Source organism: Platichthys flesus, chromosome 7, assembly GCF_949316205.1.
Source record: "Platichthys flesus chromosome 7, fPlaFle2.1, whole genome shotgun sequence".
Lineage (NCBI taxonomy): Eukaryota > Metazoa > Chordata > Actinopteri > Pleuronectiformes > Pleuronectidae > Platichthys > Platichthys flesus.
In genome coordinates, this window is record NC_084951.1 from 1,550,189 (window position 1) to 1,565,120 (window position 14,932).

General features: G+C 39.1%; 1 protein-coding gene across 1 annotated transcript; it reads right to left on the bottom strand.

The window, feature by feature from the left end:
* Positions 1–1,457: 1,457 nt before the first annotated feature.
* Positions 1,458–14,193, bottom strand: LOC133956716 (receptor-type guanylate cyclase daf-11). The gene is made up of 8 exons (XM_062391984.1): positions 14,051–14,193; positions 11,914–13,057; positions 8,434–8,568; positions 7,556–7,730; positions 5,561–5,659; positions 5,317–5,408; positions 3,938–4,081; positions 1,458–2,563 (listed from the first exon to the last, which is right to left on the bottom strand). Exons 1-8 carry the CDS (start codon positions 14,191–14,193, stop codon positions 2,498–2,500), a joined length of 1,998 nt encoding a protein of 665 aa, XP_062247968.1. The 3' UTR covers positions 1,458–2,497.
* Positions 14,194–14,932: the final 739 nt, after the last annotated feature.

The window sequence follows — 14,932 nt, forward strand, 5'->3', positions numbered from 1 at the left end:
TCAAGCTCAAGCGCACTTGGGTTATGCAGCAGGGCAATGATCCGAAACACACCAGCTAGTCCACCTCTGAATGGCTCAAAAAAATCAAAATGAAGGTTTTGGAGTGGCCTAGTCAAAGTCTGGACTTAAATTCCGATTGAGATGCTGTGGCATGACCTCAAACAAGCCATTCATGCTCGAAAACCATCTAATGTGGCTGAATTAAAACAATTCTGCAAAGAAGAGTGGGCCAATATTCCTCCAAAGTGATGAGACAGACCCATTGCCAGTTATCGCAAATGTTTTTTTGCAGTTGTTTTGCTGCCAAGGGTTGCACAACCAGTTATTAGGTTTAGGGGACAATTACTTTTTCACATAGGGCCAAGTAGGTTTGGATAGCGTTTTTCCCTTAATAAATTAAATAATCATTTAAAAACTGCATTTTGTATTAACTTGGGTTATCTTTGTCTAATATTAGAATTTGTTTGATGATCTGAATCATTTAAGTTTGACAAATATGCAAAATACAAAAAAAACAGGAATGGGGCAAATACTTTTTCACAGCACTGTATATCTAACATTTTGTCAAACTTGATTCATATAAATGGGATGGACAAAATATGACTCTTTCTAAGAGATTTGCTAAAAACTGAATATTATAATCCCCTATGGAGATAGACTTCATTTTCTCCCAATGACTTTAATATTTGACGGACTAAAAATTTGCTGAAACTTTTCATTAAATTTCTGTATCAAAAAGTTTTCGTGAATGGGCTTCCCTTATTGATTTGATAGCGACCCCTAAAGTCCAGTCACCCACATCAGACTTAAACAAAATCCTCCTAGAGGATTAATCAAATGTACTTCAAGTTTGGTCAGTCCAATCTAACCACCTTGATGATAAAAAGTAGTACTCTTGAGTGAGTTTTTGATTGAGGGCTTGTCTGTGACACAAATTTCAATGTTTTGCAGTGAGACAGGAAGATGTTGTTACTTAAGTGTAAATTATCCAATCTGCATCAACCTTCACATGTTTGATAAGAGTCACGCCCTTAACACATCTTCATGCCAATTTTAAGTCATCGCAGACCCTACTTGCAACAAGAAATGACATGTTTAACCCTATTAATATGACAACATTCCACATAGTAAAAGCACCACCTACTAGCAACAGGATGCGTTCCTCAACAGGATGTGACATTAAAGTCCTTCATACACTGTGCAAACACACAACATAGTTTCAAGCCGTGCCAACCTCCAACTGCGCAAGCAAACGCAGCACACCCTGAAGCGTGCTGACCCAAAAATTGTAGTATTGAACGATTCCAGAGATATCAAGGTAATTAAATGATCACTGCATTAGTAAAAGAAAAAGTGTTTGAAAAATCCAGTTAAACTGCTTTAAATTTAGGTTTTAAAGTCCTAGTCACAAATGACAGTAAACGCTCACACAGAGCAAATACATGAACAATGTGCAATGTATTTCACTTGTTTTCGTTTTATTCGTTTTATTTTGGCATTTAGAATTTTTCGGAATTCATCAGTAAGAGCTGGGAGAGCTGTAACATATGGGGAAAAACTGGGTAAGGGCTACATGAGGTGACAGTGACATTTTGAAATCATGAACTGCCCATTATAGGTCAAACATATATCCAGAGTCAGCAACCTTCAAACTGTTGGCTTTTCTAACATCCAGCAGTTGCAAATATCATTATAATTAACTGTGTCTTGACTGTGTTCACTTGACATGTAAGTCCAATAATAACTGTGTTTAAGCTCTAGGTTTGGTCTCTACCATCGTCTGGAAAAATATCTGGCTAATAAGCTGCCACATACATCAACATGTTCAGCAGCTGGAGAACATGGGAGTAAAAATAACTGCAACATCCTCCATATGTCAAAATTCAACCAAATAAATAGGAAAAGAGAGTGAGTAAGTTATTTTAAATTATACTTAAAATTTCAGGAACGTGAATCACAGGGACAAAAACAGAATACACTACCTATATTACAATAGAAACATGTAGATACATAAATAGTAAAAAAAGTTAGCACCAGCAAGTAACTGGACAGCAATCTGCTCTGCAACAGTATGCAACTTTTTGAAGAAATATTTAGTCCTACACTAAAAATTTAAAGTTGTTTTAAGATCAGGTGACTCATTTTGAAACCAAACGATTCCATGAGAGTTCTTACAACTCCAATTTTTCACAATTTAGAAAGCAAATGAATATCTTAGCTGGAGGTGAAAAATTATTACATTATCCAGCAGTTATTATACAGTCTACTACAAACTAATCTCTCTCATTCTCCTCTGTCACTGACTCATGTTCTCTTCTTAGGAAGTCCTTATGTGGCAGCAGTCAGGCCCCAGGTCAAGTTTGCGCCCTCTGTTGCTCCTATGCTGGCCGAGTGGACGACTCATCCGCCTGCAACCCCACAATCATGGAGCCCAGGGTACCATTGCTGCCACCGTACCGCTCCATCTGAGCTGCCACGCTCAGGCCAGTTTGGCTCATTATTGAGGTGTGAAGAGAGATGGGATGGTGGCTTTCTCACTGAGGCTCTGCACTGTCACTGATGACTGGCACAGAGGTACAGATGAGGTGAATTCAACATTACATAATTTTCCATCAATTTCATAAACTAAAAGAAAAGATTGAAGGTTGGTGGGAATCTATTTTCTTTATCTATGTAAATGACATTCAATTTCACCAGCTAGCTGTCCAGCTAAGCTTTAGCTGGATGTAAATGATTTGCTTCTCACTGGTAAATTGAGAGTGAAAGTGCAGGACACATTATAAATACAAATCAATCAAATTTTATTTGTATAGCCCATATTCCAAATTCACAATTTGTCTCATGAGGCTTTAACATGGCGCCCTTAACCCTCAACAAGAGTAAGCACCTCTATACTATACGACCTACTTTACTATAGTATACTGTACTATAGTATACTGTACTATACTTTACTCTTATATACTATACCATACCATACTCTACTATATTAAAGCATAGTATAAATACTATTATATACTATAGCATGTGCTTTGATATAATATAGCCTACTGTACTATACTATAGCCTGCTATACTATAATAAAGCATACTACTGTACCATAGCCTACTATACTATAATATAGTCTGCTATATGATACTACCCATTAACTATTACTATACGATGGCTTACTATACTTCAGTTCACAACACTACACCATACTATACTATACTGTATTGTACTGTACTATACAATACTATACCATAAGCCTACTAAACTATACTTCTCTGAGGTTTCTGTTAGTTTTTTTGTGACGTTTTTATTCATTCTTGTTGAAGGTGAAGGGAACAGGATGTTGGACCTTAATAAGCCCAATGAAGCAAATTGGTATTTTGTGAATATGGAAAGTTGAACTGCACATGCATTCAGCAACAGCTGCATAACTCAGCTATATTTCATAAACAACATAATGTGAACAGCATTTTCAGGTCACAAACTAATTACAGTAACACCAATATAACACAGCATTGTAAATAATGAAACATACCTCAAATAGGCCCAAAACACATACAATTGTGTATATAATTTTGTTTAAATGAATTTCCAGAATAAGATGGACATGCAAATCAGTGAACCTATTAATATCTTAAATATAACAGAGCATTTAAAAGTGACCTAAAGTACTGACAGAACTTAAACAAAGAGCAAAAGTTAACTATATATATATATATATAAAAGACAAGGAACCTAAAAACTAAAATCTGTGTCTCTCATCGCTGTTGTAGAAGAAGTGAAAAAATAAACAAAGAGTTAACGGAAGCATAGAAGCAAACCAAAAGCCTATGTAAGCCAGAACTGTATAACATGGAGCACACAACTGCACGACATGGACAAATGTTCTGCCAAGCTACATGGCTCTTCAGACAGGAAACACTTATAAAACTAAAGCAGTTGAACTCACAGTGTCTACAGAGACTTGACGTCCGGCCACTGCCTTCTTCTTCTTTCTGGTCATGTTGGGATTCCAGTGACAGACCAGACTGTCGTTCTGCACACTGTAGTTCTTATGGCCAATCAGCCAGTATGTGTTCATTATTCCTTTACCCTGGCAGGAGAAATAATAAATAGGAATGATACATCCTGGGTGTGACAGCTAGTCTATCAGAAAGATTATTGTCAATGAGAAATATAATTTAAAGAATGGTAAATGGTTTTGTATTTATATAGTGCTTTTCTAGTCTTGATGACAACTCAAAGCTCTTTACAGTACAGTTTAACATTCACCCATTCACACACACAGTCATACAGTGCATCTATTCGCAGCCCTTTGTTATTCTATGGGGGGCCATTCAGTGTTCAGCATCTTGCCCAGGGACATTTCGGCATGCAGATGGGTCATACTGGGGATCGAACTGCCGACCTTCAGGTTGAAGGACGACCACTCTACCCCCTCTGCCACAGCCGTCCACATAACTAAGTCTACCGAGAGCAGTATCAGTAAGGTTTTAAATGATCTATCTATCTTCTGTATACATGTGGGCATGGAGGAGGTTCAGATGGCACCTCCTCCTGTACCAAGGGAGGAATCAGTCCAGCTGATGGCTGGTAGCTGATTACTCCTCAGACTAAGATGCAGCAGCAGAGGCCACATGGAGAAGGAACACAAGGAGAGACAGAGAAAGAGACAGAGCTATTGATGGCCAACTTGAGTTTATCCTCAACATCTCCAAAGCTGGCACAACAAAAAAAGCATATTTGGAATGGATGAGAATATATATTTATGTTGTTTGGATTTATATTTGGGATCAGTACTCAGCCTCAGTCACCTGTGTTACCTTACTCTACTTCTCTCACCTCAAATCATCTTATTACTCATCAGTATTGCCATTATCCCCATTAGCACATACTTCTTTACAGTGAATTCTTCTATCTATCTATTAATCTATCTCTACACTTTTTAGATTCACAATACAAGGTGAGGAATAATATAATACATGTAAGAGAGTTGTATATTTTTATAGCTATATTAACCTTGAACTCTAATATTCATTAAAATAAATAAATGGGCTTCACTAGATGGACTGGATTTCCCCCGCTTCATGACCATTAGTGCTTTCCCTCACACATCACATTCACCTATTCACACACACATTTGGCCTGTGGTAAACATAGCATACTGTCATTCACACATCCCATTGTTACAAACAGTCATCAAAGGCAATTGGTTTTTTTTGTCACTTGCAGCGATATGCAGATTGGAGGAGCCAGGAATCTGAGCCACCTGAGCTCCTACACTACAACAAAGAAAGTGAACTTCACAGCAAGGCTGACATCATGTACCTTCACTTCAATCTCTCCCCGAAGCTGCAGCTCGTAGGCGTTGTCTTTCATCAGAGCCAAGTAGGTTTCTGAACTGGTATGGATTCTCTGAGCTGACACACAAATAATGATGAAGGAGGATATATCTTAACAATATTGGAATTCTAAATGCTTCCAGTGCGTGCTGCCAAAGTCTGAAATATTCAACTCCTACAAATAAACAAAGTTTCCACTGTGTGTGTCTTGTGGGTCAAGGTGCACTTACGCAGGCTGGTGGACTCCATTCGGGAGGCTGTGTTGACAGTATCTCCAAAGAGACAGTATCTTGGCATCTTAGAGCCCACTATTCCTGCCACACATGGACCTACAGAGTAGAGGGACAAAGAGCTGTGCTTCACTCTTTTGCTAGAGGTAACAAGCATTGACAGTTCAATACATCACACAGTACAAGGCTAGAGACAAAGAAGAATATAGTGGCTATCCTGTTTTTTTTATAGTGGCTGCCATGCTCACTCTGGCAACATGCTGCTGTTGGAGCAGGCAACAGATATCTGTCATTGTTGCTATCTCATGTGCTAGCATTCTAAAATTTCCGTATGAGCAGTAAATGCAAAGCAAGGAAGCTGCTGGGAATGCCATTCGTTCTGAAAGTATTTGACCATCCTGCACCACTGCACCTTACTGAAATACTTTTTTTCTATAAAAACAATATTTTTCTGTATTGAGAGGTGTATATTATTCTGTACATATAGTGACAACTCCTGCTCCCTGTCATTTGTTCCTGTGTGTTGTTTGTATATGGGTTTCCTGGTGGGAGGAGCTAGGAACATCACTGCACCTAAGGGTACCTAGGAGGAGCAGACTGGGAAAATAATTCAGGACGGGAACTTGACTCCTTACCTGGCCAACCTATTCACGCAAAGTACTAGACATCTTATTTCGTAAGCAAATCCTATTTGTTGATACCAGACTTGTAGACGAATAGGTGACGCAGTAACTCACTGCCATCCGCCAACTTTTCTATTACAACGTCTTTGTCAAGTGTCATAAGAATCTTTGTTGCCACAACCTAAACACTGATAACAGGATATTTCATTGGCTTATACTTTGAAATTCTACATCAGATTGTCCTGATATTTTCTTGGTGAGACACTGAGGTGGTTGATTGAAAATGTTGTAAAGCATTACTTCTTCGGAAAAAAAGTTTGTCAGTGATACCCAATGAATCATGGGATATGTTTTTGGCAGCATTTGGAGGAGCCTTCGAATTGGGACAGCCTAGTTGCGCCGATGTGACGCAATTGGTCTATATCGATTTCCCCCCTGAATTGAGACACAGCATGTGTGTTGTGTGTATGTGGGAGGAGCTGGAGCATCAGTACCAACTGTGGGATCCTTATTACAGTCTATAAAGTATAAAGAGTGACCTCACTAACAGTATCTCTCTCTCCTTCTCTCCAGGCACCCGGTTGGTTATGCTGCAGCCTAGGGTTTCCATGCACCTTGCAACACTCACACATCATGACTCACACAGACCCTATACCACTGATTCTAAAAGTGGTGTGTCTGCCATTTTGTCATGGCCTAAAAAGCCTGGTTATGTTAATATTCTCTTTTTTATTTTATTAATTTTTATTTTGTATTATTTATTCTTTTGACTTTTTAAAATATTTCCATTCTCTTGTCTACCTAGGTCTGACTTGTCTACTGCTTAAACAAGGGAATTACCCCTATGTTGGATCAATAAACTTATCTTATCTTATACAAATGTTTTACCGACGGCACAAGTAAAGGATTCTCCTATTTACCATTGTGTCACTATTTGTTGCCAGACAAAAGTTAAAGCAACTTGTTCCCTTAAGAGCATTAATTCTTCACTAGATTTAATTCATAGTTTCCAATCTACTGGAAAATGGTGGATTGCTTCCCATAGGTTGGCAGTGAAGTGAAGTTGCTGCCTGATCTGAAGAAGTTTAAATATTTAAACGTTTGATTCACGAATGAAGGCGACCAGAGAGTCTGTTAAGGGCACAGCCAGTGATGCAGGAGTGGTCCTGGACTGGAGGACGGAGCTAAGCCTTTAATTTATCTGTCTATATTCCAACCCTCACCTACAAGCAAACATGTTTGAGTTTCTGGCCAGAGCAAACTACCTCCACATGGTGCCTGGACTGTGTTGAGCCATCAACATACAAAAAAAAAATACTATACACGTTGTCATTTAGCATATCAAGGACAAATAACAGGGAGCTTCTCTCACCTGTGTGGATGCCGGCACGGAGCTGCAGTCTCTGGTTGGGCATGTGAGGCATGGAGACCTGTCTGACAGCCGCTACCAGATCAAGCGCCATCTTGGCAATCTCATCAGCATGCCTGTCCCCGTTCCGCTCAGGAAGACCGCTCACCACCATGTATGCATCCCCTATGGTCTCCACCTGGTTCGACAGGTTGGTAGAATTTGCTTTAACACCTTCATGTTACACATGATTGCATTGGCAACATTTAATATTCCAATTTCTCCATTGAAAATTCAACACTTCAGGTTGTATGTTAATGTCATGATTTGTCCTATGTTCACTCTCCTGGATCAACCATCCCTACTCTTATTATTCCTGTCTCTCTCCTGTTTATTTTTGCTTCCTTCTTCGATCACCCTCCATCCACCCACCAGAAGTCCTATGACTTTTTTGCTGTATTCAAAGCTGCTCACCTGTGTAATAGGACCCACTCCCATAGGGTGCTCGGTTATTGCATTCATTATTACTTATATATGTGTATATGTCTGTCAGTGCGTGTGTAATGTAACAATACACCAACCACTCCTGTCTGTTTCTGACCCTATGTGCGCTAATGCTTAAGGAATAGTTCAACATTTTAGGATAAGTATATAGTGAGACGTTGCGTTAGATTTAAGTCTCATGGATTCGAGAGGTGGTTAGCCTAGCTTAGCATAAAGTCTGTAAGCCAAGGGCAACAGCTTCTACTGGCTCTGTTCACAGTTCACCAGTAGAAAGAAATAAAGAGTTGCATGTTGGAACGACAGTCAGTGAGTTTAGCAGGGCACTCTCAAACAGAAAGCACACTGTTCAAGAAAAGAAGTGCATGTGTTTTGCGTGCATGTGAACATTTCATCGTTACCTTGTAGACATCATACGAGTCAATGCGTGTATCAAAACACATGTAGAGGTTGTTGAGCATCTCCACCACTTGCAGAGGAGCACAGGACGCAGAGATAGAAGTGAAGCCTACAATGTCGGAGAAAAAAATGGTCACCTGGAAGAAAAAGGAGAGAAGTGACTATCTGTGATGAAGTGTAAGTTGGACATAAATACACTCAGTTACCAGAATATAAGGTTAATCTAGCTTAAACTAATGCAATCTACTTCTGTAACAGACCAACTGTAGACCCAGCACTCCTAAATATTAATAAATAGATATATATAAATTAGTGTGTCCTTTGACATGTTAAATTCTTCTATCTGACATTGTTAATGCATTTATATATACGCAGCATTTTCTTGTTGTAGCAAGGGAAGTTTGAGCCATTTACATATTTTTTTTTGCGCTTTATATGCAATTAGTTTCCAAACTAAATGTTGTTGTATTATTATTGAAAACAGAAAAAGTTTCAACCTAGAAGTGAAGCGACAGTTGGTTTTGACAGTCATCACTATTCAGTCAATTCATGTCAATTCCGAACTCAATTCCAAATCAAAACAAATGGTACCTGCCATCAGTGGAGTAAAGAGCAGAAAACAGCTAAACCTGGTAACACTGGTCCCCAGACACTGAGTCACAAGCCAACAAATGTCGGGAACCACCAATTAAGTATAAAGGATATAAAGTGAAAAGAATGACATTTAGAATTGAAATGTAGTAAAGTCATGAGGGGAATAATTTCAAATAGATGTAAGGCCATAATAGTTAACAGCTATGCCCTGGTAGCTGGACAGGTCGAATGTGTCAAAAATTTCTAGGCACGAGCACAATTTGCAATATGTCTGGACGTCTCTTCAGTAATAAGGTTATTTGTTTACATCAAATGTCAGTATAGTTTCTATAAATTAGATATAAGATCAGTCCAGTTTTTTATTATATGGATTTTGTAAAATGTCAATCAATATCTTTAGTCTATTATAATCATAATATTAATAAAAACATATAATTTGATGCTCTGTAATCAATTACAAGTTAGTTGTGTTTGGTAAATCAGCTTAACGATAAATAAACAACATTTTTAACATATTACATAATTGACACACTTATCCTTTCATTGAGAAGGTTACATTTAAAGTCAGATCAGTCTTACTGGATCATTTTGCCTTCACAGAATTCAGAAAAGATATTTTCATCTTCATTGTATATAAGTAAATTATATAAGAACCATCCCTGAGTAGAGTCCCATCCATCCATCCATGCAAATCCCGGCTGCCATTAGGGGAAAGGAAAAAAAAATGATAGTGGGTATCTACGTGTGTCTAATAAGTGAATTCTTAAGTGTAGAAAACCTCTTCTTCTTTTTCTTCTGTGGTCTTACTTAACAGTTGTTGCATTTATTGCCCAGGACTTGCAGAATCAGGGAGGCTGAGAGTGGACATCTGGCCTCAGTAAGTCATATTTTACATTCCTGTCAAACCAGAATTGTTGGGTCTTAGGTTTTCTTCCCAGAAAACCTGAAGTCTCCACATCAGTTTCAAAATCAGCCCACAGTCCTATTCAGGAGCAGCCCTACTCTGTGCAGAGTGCTTTTGGTACAGCTGCTTCAAACCTCTTCAATAAGCCAGACGCAATTTTCACCCGTATTACTTGTTTTATCTTCTAATGAATATGGAGCAGAGCAATTATAGGTAATTACGCTAACAATAGCAACAAAGGCAGCAAACACACAGCTTCATTTAGCATGTTTTCGGATCTTGCATAGGTTCCCTCTTCACAGCAGCAACACCCTGCAAGCCCTTGTATCATTATAAACTCTGAATTTGTTTGGGTTGAGAGGAAAAGTAATTGGGAAGGAGCATGAAGGGAAATATTGTTGTCTTATCTCTATTTAGAATTGTTGTCTACTTTCTACATTTGCCTTTAGGAAATGTTTTATGACTGACCGGATAACACTCTGACTCGAGCTTTTCTCCACTGCTTCCTAATTTCTGTGCAGCACTCGACTCAGAGAAGGCTTCTGATTTTTAATCCACTGAGCTCTTGTCCCAATGAGCTAAAGTACAAAATGTTGGCACTATGTAAGGCAAACCTCTATCCTCTCTCTGGCTCATCTTTTTTGTGCATTTCACCTTAGTATGTCTTTTTGCGTTGGACATGAGTCACAGCTTATTATTGTTTCTTTTGCAGGCTGAGTGTAATGAACGTTATAACTAAAATAACAGCTAGTTTTTAATACAATGAATAACACTTCTATGAATTACTCACAAGACCAAAAAGTGAAAGCTCACAAGTTCAGACCATCGAGTTCCAAGTCAAATCCAAGTCAAAGTGTTTCAAATCCTCTACAGGTCTTTATGTGTCCTTCACTGAGTTTAATTCCAAAAACATTTTCAACACAGGGCTTTTCTACTGATCAGCTATGTAGGCTTTAGATCCACATTAATTCCACATAATTTCTCCCCTGTTGCCCATCTGACACACAGCGCTATGGCATGCTGAAATACTAAAATTTGATTTATTGACCACCTCTTTATGAAATAAGTTTAATCTTGCAACCTGACGAGACAATTAAGTAATTCAAGGTCAAGTCATTGGTGTGAATGTTCCAATAACCACTGAGATGTTAAAATATGATTCACAAAATTAGGTGTGAGTCTCAAGCCTTATTGGATGCCAAAGGATTGCATGGGGATTTTGTAAAATTGTAACTATTTAGGGTTCAATATTGTTCTCCCAAAGCAGTTGGGCATCAAACCACTTCCACACATTACATTATTACATGTCATTTAGCTGACGCTTTTATCCAAAGCGACTTACATTTTTAGAACACTGAGCATTTATGAGGGGCCATTTAGGGGTTCAGTATCTTGCCAAGGACACTTAGGCATGGAGACTGGATAGAGTGGGATTCAAACCGGCAACCTTCTGGCTGCAGAGCACCCGCTCTATTCCCTAGGCCACGCTCTCACACCTATACTACTTCTCAGCCACAGTGGCGCAGAACAAAAATTGTCTGGTCTGTTGGCTGACTTAGCGTCTTGCTGAAGGGAACCTCAATATTGATAAAGATTCACCTCCCAAACTAGATAACAACTGACTTTGCTTTCTAAAACGTCTTTATTCCACACAGTTCCAAGCTCCACCTTCAGTCTGAGCTTTGGTCACCTCACGCTGCACCTGTGCTGTGATTCAACTTAGACTCTGAGATATTTAGTTTCAGCTCACACTTCCCAACATGAACTGAAGAGAGCATAGTTGCCCCTTGCTGTTGGCAATCAGCATCAGTGAAGCCTTGTAGCGGGAAGTTGACTCTATCAGCAAATTGTCTTTTGAAGAACTATTATAAATAGAAATGAAAGACACACAGTGTAATGTGATGTGCACAGCAATTGGCTCCTTTCAAATGTATTTAATACTGCTTATGATAAATATTTGACAGTTTTAATAGTCTGCACCAACCTTTTCATAGCTCTCGGCCTGGACATGTTTATGTTGGCGAAGCTGCTTTGCGACTGACTTGGGTAACATTTGGTGCAGCAGATCTTCAGCCAGCTGCCTCTGGCGCTTCAGGTCCTCTGTCCTCTCCTTCAAACTCTGGGCATAATTCTGTATCCATTCTGTCATTTGCTTGAAAGAGAGCATAACCACCGGGTAGATGAGGCAGGCGATGGCCAACAGGCAGATCCTCATACTGAGGCCTGAAGACACAGATCGAGACACCAACCTGAGAGCCGGCACTGCGCTCTCAAATAAGCACTGCTGAGTGTTTGACAGAGCTTGAATTCCAAGGTGAGACCCAGACAGAAGCACTGTTCCTGCTCCAGAGATCTGCCACAGACTTGAGTCAAACATATAGGAATGTTTTACATGCAGGCTTGAGTTTAACTTCAGATCTATGTTCTCTAACCAGCAGTCATTCAGTTGCTCTGTCAGAACCTTGGCGTAGCCGAGGTAGCTCAGTACGTAAGTCCACTTGTACTGGAAGTCAGTGTTAGCTGCCATATGGGGAAACTCCATCAGCTGGTGGTTGAGCTCTATAAATGTTACCAGAAGTCTTGCAGACAGAACATCTATCCAGTTAGAACTCTGTTTGACTTTGACTAAAGTATCTTCTATAGTACCCCAGATGTCCAGAAGTCTACCAATGACCACGGTAAAATCAGAAGTACCTTTTTCACTTGTGCTGTTAGCATACATTGAAGTATTTAGAAATCCTTGAATGCTCCTCTTCATCTCCTGGCAAAATCCAACCAACTCCACACTGCAAGAAAGCCCGTAGCTGTTACTGTAACCTGCCATCTCACCACAGAGATGACCAAACACTGGAAACAGAACCTCGGAAAAACTGGCTTCCATTGTCTCATTGCCTGTGTGTTTGGTAAATAAATGTCTCATCTTTTGCAGCTTACTGACAAGTTGCAGGATAGCTATCGTCCTGCACGAAGTCAGCTCGTTATAGGCGGCTTCTGTACTGTGCAGCAATTCAAAGTGGGAGCTAAGATCAATGGATACAGAACCAAGAAGGGCCAGCAGAGAGAGGAGGCAGGCTGTCAGAATTCGACGAACAGTGCGACTACTGCCAGACAGGGGAAATATGGAACACCTGGAACACAAGAACACAACATTGAAAAGCTGAAGAAGGGGTGTGGGTTCAGTCAGCTCCAAAGCACCTAATTCAAGACACATTCACATATGACGTTGGTATGCTTCTTGCATTGTTGGTTTTGGAAATAGGGGGTAGGATGTTCTTCAGACTGAAACATTGAAGCCTATATGACAAGAATTGGATCTTCAAAGTATGGGCCTAATCAATACATGAATTGCAATTACTTATTAGTACTACTTTTATTAGCCATTATGTCCTCTCTCTCTCTCTCTCTCTCTCTCTCTCTCTCTCTCTCTCTCTCTCTCCCTCTATCAGTCTCTCATTCTACAGGTATCTCAGACTCCAGAGCAGCAAGATCCAGATCCACTACTCAACAACAATTATGATAATTATTAATTAATAATCATAATTACATTACAATAATAATAACCAGTGCTTCTATCATTATTACCATCATAACCTCATATTATTTTCAACAACTGTTCCTGGTCTCTTTCTCCTCTCTCCCCTCTTTATCACCCACCTTTTCTTTCTGACTAATTTTTCTCCTCATCCCAACCTGTTGAGTCAGATGTTCACCCACACTTAGTTTGGTAATTCGATTTAAGTTCAATTTTATTTGAATAGCGCTAAATCACAATATACATTATCTCAAAGCAATTTACATATACGGCCAATGCAATGTTCTAGCCTCAGTGTTGGTTAGTTGGAACTGTCAGGTTTCTGTATAATTTTATAATGTAAAGGGTCTTGACCATACTGTTTAAAATGCCCTGAGATAATGTATGTTGTGATTTGGCACTTAAATAAAATTGGCTAAAAGTTGATTTGAAAATGACAACACAGTGCTTTCAATCATGTGAGTGAAGTCTGAGGGATGAAGATGTATGTGAGAAGCATCCTGACTCCACCACTGCCACAAATCCAATCTCAAGCAGCATCTGAATCACAACATGACAATGTAAAAACTCTCTGGGGAGTTTAGTTCACCTGCAAAGCTGACGGTCACTGTCGGCATCCTGCTGCGTCCCCGGAGCGACCCTCCTCTTCTTTATGAATCTTCTGGTGAGAGAGGCCGAGGACCTGGTCCCAGATGTGAAACACTGTTCTCTCATCAAGTCCAGCGATGACATGAGACTGATGCTGCAGAGAGAGTGACTCACACACTCACACAGACACACACAGTGTCTGCAGCACCGCACTCAACACACGGCAACAAGTCAGCAGCAACAGCTTCACAATTTCCGCTTACAAACTTCAAAATAATGGTTTCAAAAGTTGTGACGGTTGATTTTGTGTGGATAGGGTTGTACGGCAACATGGTTGAAAATGTGCCAGGGAATCGACCAACGTGTCACCAACACGGGGATAACGGACTTTCCTGGTGATTCCCATTTTAAAACCATTCATTCAGCCTTTAATGATGCTAAACTGCATCTCGTTGTATAAGTTATTGTACTGTGCAATTCCAATAAAATTGAATCTAATCTAATCTAATCTTTAACATTTAGATTTCACATCTAACATTTAGATTTCACATTTAGATTAAGATTTAATATTTAGATTCAACATTTCACAATTAGTTTTGAAATTCAACATTAGATTTAACATTTAACATTTGGATTAACATTTAACATTAAACATTTGGATTACGATTTAAATTAAACATTTAGGTTAAACATTCAACATTTAAAATTTGAACTTAACATTTACATTTAAGTTCAACATTTAGATTTGACATTAAGATTTGGATTTAACATTTAGACTAACATTTAACATTCAGGTTGAACATTTAACATTGAGAATTAACATGTAACATTTACACATTCGGGAGGGCTGATATCTAGCTGACGTTCAGAGGAAGGAATTGGT